Source organism: Egretta garzetta, unplaced genomic scaffold (assembly GCF_000687185.1).
Source record: "Egretta garzetta isolate BGI_Z169 unplaced genomic scaffold, ASM68718v1 scaffold71, whole genome shotgun sequence".
NCBI lineage: Eukaryota > Metazoa > Chordata > Aves > Pelecaniformes > Ardeidae > Egretta > Egretta garzetta.
In genome coordinates this window covers 211,779-217,761 of record NW_009258618.1, presented here as the reverse complement: position 1 = coordinate 217,761, position 5,983 = coordinate 211,779, and the positions used below count along the sequence as shown (strand labels likewise).

Below are 5,983 nucleotides of genomic sequence, written 5' to 3'. Positions count from 1 at the left end.
CCCCATTTGTTGTCTGCAGACCCAAACTTCTAACACCCTTATGAGAGATCTCATTTAGATGCTTCCCTATGGGATTTACAGCAATGCTGCCCAGGAGTCCCTTTCCTTCTCCTGCGGCCGTCCAGAAGGTCTGTGCGGCCAGAGAGCTGCGGGGAGCGTGCAGCACCACGAACACCAGCTTGGCTCCTTTGCCACTTCCAGACTGACGAAGCCCAAGCTTTGTTAACGTTTAAGGGGGGGATTTTGTCTTGCGTTATAGCCTCAGGCTTTGCGTGTGCACAGTTTGGGTTTGCCTTTTTATTTCTCAGTTGTTTTTCCTTGCAGGACCAGAGCTGAGCCTGGAGGTCCACTCTGAGATCTCTCGCCTCTGGGACACGGACTCTCCTTCCGACTGGCAAGTGCCTAAGCTCTCCCCAAAGCCTTTTGCAGCCACTACCTTCAGAGTTTTAAGGGGATATTTTAAAGGGAAAGTAGTGATGCAGCAAAGCCAGCTTTCCTCTCCAGAATGCCCCGATGCCTTATGCTGCGGCTTTGCAGCATCAGAGGCAGAGCAGGACCCCAGGCTGGGCTTACCCGAGTCCTGATGTCCCTCCTGGGGCTTGGCGAGGAGCAGGGACCTCAGGACTTCCTGGATTTCAGCCTGGGACACTCTGAAATTCTGTCCAGCACCCGTTAATGTGCAACCAGCCATTGCCCCCCAAGGACTTAACTAGGTGTTGGGGGGTTACGGGCCAGGAGCCACTAAGGAGGTTCATCTCTCAGCTGGAAATGCCTTTTGTCACATCATGTTCTCATTTACCCCACTTTGTTTTTAAAAGCAAACCCAAATGAATTAACATTAATTTGGGGCGGCTCATCTCGGTAGGGTCAAAGAGCAGCTGCAGCAGGACTTGTTCTCTCTTGCGAGCGCAGTGTCCCCCTGCCAGGCACAGCCTGTCCCCGGGACCCCGACGGCACCTCCTCAGAGGAATGGGCAGCGTGCAGGACCTCTGCCTGCTCCGCAGCACAAGCCCATGGCCGTGCACAGGGACCAGCCTGCAGTGCTACCCCACACATGGACCTGCACACAGTGGCTGCTTGGCCAAACCCCACGTCCTCCAGCCCCATTGCAGCTAAAGGACAACCTCGGTGGGCTCTGCTATGTTACTGGGTGGGTTTCTGGATCCTGCAGCCCTGCTGTGTGCTGCAGGTGGGTGCGTGGCCATCTGCAATCTGCCCTCCCGCATCCTCCCCAGGCCAGGATGCCCACAAGCCAATGCCAGCAGGAGCTGCCAGGGGATGGAGCCTGGCGAGGCTGGACCTGGAGGAGCCCAGGGCACAGCCGTGGGGCTGGAGCTGCATTCCGGCTGCCTGTGAGCAGCCTGTGAGCTGCCTGCAGGTGCTCCCGTGGGCGCTGGGTGGCTGTAAGTAGAAGGAAGGACTGTTCTGACCTCCAAGATCTTAGCCAGCCTCTTGCTGCTTTTCAGCTCTAGAGAGGCCTTGCAGATGCACTCGTAGCTAGCTTTGATCTCCTCTGTCTTCTCCTGCAGAGTGGTCTTAAAATGGAGACTGCGCAGACGGATCTTGTATTCTGGTACTGACAACATCTGAGAGCAAAAGGAGGAGAAAATTACCCCTATCACCATTAGCCATAATCCCTCCTACATGGCATTTTTCCTGGTATGTTTCCCTGTACTTGAAAGCAGTATGCACTAGTGCAGGCAACACGGTGGAGCTGCTGTAGCTCGCAGAGCAGGGCCAGTTTGCTGCCACAGGACGGGGAGGTTTCATGCCAGTATCCACAAGTGACTTTGTCAACAGAAAATAAGTCACAGTTGGATAAAGTCACTCTTACCATGGAGTAAACAGCATGGTATGCTTTGGCTGTAAAACAGCCGCCATGGGAGCTGCCAGACAACTCAGGCATCAGCCCGAGCATCGCTCACTGGCGGTCCCTGTGCCCACTGCCACCAGCTCTTCCCATCTCACAGCAAGCACGAGCAGACCAGTGTCCTGCCAACTGCTTCTGCTCTGTTGTGTGTTCTCCTCCCCTCCAGCTCACGGTGGGACATCCAGGGACACTGCACATGCAGACCTCCTCGCTCCCAGAGCACGTCCCTGCCCGCAGGTACCTGCAGCACAAACTGGTCGGGCTCACTCAGCTTGCCAGGGTTCTCCTTGTAGTTCTGGAAGCGCTGGACTTCCTCCCCATCCGGGGCATAGAGCAAGAGCTGCTTGATGTGGGAAGGCTCCAGGCGGTCTGTCTCCATTGTCATGAGGATCTGGCGCAGCTCGATGTGTGAGAGCTTCAGGTGGGCTATCAGGATGGCTGGGAGGAAGGGAGGTGTGTCACTTGGGAAGGGAGGAGGAAGGACCCCAGGGGCTGGCTGTGCTGGGACAGGGCCAGGGGGGGAGGCTCAATCTCTCCACGGTGTGAGAGTGGCAAGGGCTTCTCCATGTGCCCATGTTGGCACAGAGTCAGCCCTGGAGCGGGGAAGGGCTTTCTGCTCCCCAAGGCCCTGCAGAGGCTGCGCGGGGGCCCTGAGGTGTCACTCCGGTCCTGCAGATCCCCCCAGGGTATTGCATCGTCATGAATGGACATCATCAATGCATCAGGCTGGGCTGCACTGGAAACCACCCCCAATGCCTCCTCCTTTCCCACGCCCCCAGCAGCCAGGAGGCTGGGGGCTGGCAAGGTCCCACCAAGCCCTCCGACCCTCCTTCCTACCAGAAGCACATCCTGGAGAAGCAGCGCTGACCCTTCCCCGGCCGGCAGCAGGGCAGCCCCACACACCCTCGCTGCCCCGCGGGGCTGCACCAGCTCTTCCCCCTCCCTCCCCAGGCCAATGAGCCACATCCCATCGCCATCCTTTCTTGTAAAGCCATCTTCTTCCTCCAGCCCAGTGCTGAGCCCAGCCCGCAGGAGCTCTGGGCTGCAGGAACAGCCCGGACCACCAGCAGAGCTGTGCTGGGATTGCGCTCGTGGGATTGTGCTCATGAAGCCTCCCTCCTTTTACCTTTCCAGTTCTCTACATCCCCAGACCCATCTCTGGGCCCATTTTGGGGGGTACGTTCACCACAATGTTTACTTACATGTGTTGTAGGCCTTTTTGTGGGACAAAATTTCAACCACATCTTTCTTTTTAAAGTTTTCAGGCATGAGAGTTGGCTCTGGAAGAGAAACTGAAAGATTTAATCATGGGTAAGGACAGGCTCAGCCGGCTCCAGCAGGAAGAAAATTGTCCTGAAAACAGTGAAACCATGAGTGAAAGAGAGAACTGATGCTTTGCACACAGCAATGGCTCCGGGAATCCTTGAATTCTGCGATTCAAAGATCTCCTCAATGGAGGACTCAGTTGGAGCTGAAAAAGGGAAAACGAGAGGTGAAACACACAGACTGCCCAGAAACATCCCCCAAAAGATAACCCCTGAGAAGAATCCCATTTCATCCCACTTCCACTGCCAGTCCCATCAGTATCTGCCCTCTCTAGCTTATCTCTGCCCACACTGCCATGGTGCATTGCGTCTCTTGCAAGAGAGCTCAGACATCCCACTGGCGTTTTACTTTTCCCAGTTTCCCAGTGTAAATGAGGCAGCCGCCCTGCCCCATGCCTTCCTTTGGGGAGCGCACTGCTGGCACCCCACGTCCCGAATGCCTCCCGACGCACAGGGCGGCCACCCCAGCTGAGCCACTGCCGCTTGGCACCCCCAGCCTGGGCCCACTCCGTGGGTTTGCAGCACCCAGAAACCCCGGTGGGTGGGAGATCCCAGTGGGTGGGTCTGCAGGAGATCCTGATCCAAGAGCAATGGGAAGGCTGCTCTGGCCAGGTAGCTATGGACCCCATACGTAGGTGTTGGGGGGAACTAATTTATTATAGACGTAGAAAGAAAAGCATTGCTTGCAATGCTCTCTATAGACAGAGAAGTGTTTTCACAGCTTTTTCAGGGCTGAGTTCTCAAAGCAAACAGAGCTGCAATCCTAATTTGCAGCCGTTACTGCTACTGCAGCACAAGTCGGTGTCCGTGCATGCCGATGGCCCGGCTGACTGTCCGTACTCCACAGACCGCAACAAGCAGAGGCTGGGCACAAATCGTTACGAGATGTGCTGCAGGTTTGAGCCATGTGGCAAACCAGGCCCTGGCGAGTGGTGCTGGCACACGGGCATTGCCTGCCGTACGGGGATGGCCGGGCAGGCACTATGAGAGCCGGGAAGCAGCACCGAGCACAACGGGGAGCGAAACCCTCCAGCTGGGTTTCACTGCCCCGATGGACTGAAATGCAGAGAGAAAACAGATAACAGCAGAGAAGAAAATTAAGGGAGATAATGAAACAATCTCGGCCTTAATGATCTGCAGTGCCACCAGTCACAAAACCCTGAGTGTGAATGAATTCAGTGCCATGGGTGATGCTAGGACCAGACATTGCCTTGCTGCCCACTGAGCCCCAGTTTCTCCCAGCACCCCAGTCTCTGGCTGGTACCAGGACCTATTCTGGGGTTCAGGTACTTACTTGTAGGCTTCTGCGTCCCGAAGTGCAGCTCAAGGTCAAGGTATTTGACCATATCACTCAGCTTGTCATAATCGGAGTCTTCCCCAAGCTGCAGGAGGAGGAAGAGTCAGGAGCTATGCTGGCACAGGGGACAGCCCGACACTGCCTGCCCACATAGGGCCACCTTCCCTCCGCCCCACGCTAAGCTCTGTGTCCTGAGAAGAAACCAGGGCAGGTTGATGGCACTGTCCTGTAACTGCAGACTCCAGGCTTCGTAAATCCTGCACAGAACCCCGAGCCTGGTGAACCGTTCGCCTCTGTGGAGGCAGTTTCTACAGAAGTCACCAAGGCCATCTGGTGGGACCCGTTCTCATCTCAGAAGGAAAGGAAGAAACCTGGAGATCACCCCGTCAGCGTTTCCTTGCACCCCGCAGCTAGTGGCACTGCCCCGCAGATTCATTCAGCGTCTGACACAGCGGGAATCCTACAGAGCACCACTGCTCTTCACTTGCTGCTTGGGCATGTTGCTTTACTGAAGGACAAAGTGGGAATGCCAGAAACTTCAGGAATTTTTTGCATACAAAAAAAAAATCACTGGGAAGAAGCATCTTGTTCTCCAGAGTGCCGGGGAGAGGGACGTGCAGGATTTCAAGTGCTTGCTATGAGGTGGGTGCCTGTGGAGCTGGAAGCTGATCCCACAGCTCCCCTCTGGTTGCTCAGGGCATGGGCAATATGGCACGTCTGAACGCGTTCATCAGCAGGAGAGACACAGAGGCTGGAAGTTAAACTCCAGGGAGGCCAGCTTCTCCCTGCAGGGGCTGGAATCCACCTCCAGAGTTCTACATCACTTCAAGTCTGTGATGCGAAAGGATTAGAGCATCAAGTCTCACTCCCCACCTCTGCTTTACCCCTCCGGTGTCCTCCCCTGCCTCGGTGCTCTCCCCATCACTCTGCTTTCAACCATCCTCATGGTTTCCCACTGACAAAACCTCCTACAGCTGCAAAACATGTCTGGAGGCAGCTCCTGCCCACAGGGGGCAGGAACGCACATGGTCCCCAGGAGGCCACAGTCAAAGCCAGCATTTCAGGTGCTTTCCAGAGCCTCTTCTCATCCTGGCAATTTTGGTCCAAACAATTAAAAGAGTGAAAAGAAATATGAAACTTTCTGTAACACGGCATCTCCAGGGTTCATTCCCTTGGCTGAGGTATTGAACGCATGGCCCAACAAGAGGTTAGGACACGATGCTCCGGGGGGGGGACAGCCCCCCAGGGCTCTGGGCAGTGCCCATGGACGCTCCCACCAACCTCTGCAGCCTCAGCCCAAGCAACTGCTCCCCAGAGCACAGTTTGGGCCCTTGCCCCCCACCCTGCTCCCCACGCCCGGGCCGTACCTGCCCCCAGATGGTCCCTTCCGAGTTCTCCACCTGCTCCCACCGCAGCCTCTTGACGCTCATGTGGTTGGACTCACTCCTGCGGTGCAGCAACCCCCGGTGCAGGGGGGGTGCACAGGGTACT

General features: G+C 56.2%; 1 protein-coding gene across 1 annotated transcript in view; it reads right to left on the bottom strand.

Annotated features, from left to right (window-relative positions):
* The window catches only part of LOC104134537 (Grid2 interacting protein), a 38,839-nt gene that overhangs the window by 4,432 nt on the left and 28,424 nt on the right, over positions 1 to 5,983 (bottom strand). Inside the window, 5 exon segments of the mRNA XM_035903554.1 lie at positions 1,431 to 1,586; positions 2,112 to 2,308; positions 3,073 to 3,150; positions 4,490 to 4,577; positions 5,860 to 5,983. The exon segment at positions 5,860 to 5,983 is cut by the window's right edge and continues 206 nt beyond it. Of these exon segments, the coding sequence (XP_035759447.1) occupies positions 1,431 to 1,586; positions 2,112 to 2,308; positions 3,073 to 3,150; positions 4,490 to 4,577; positions 5,860 to 5,983 (643 nt within the window).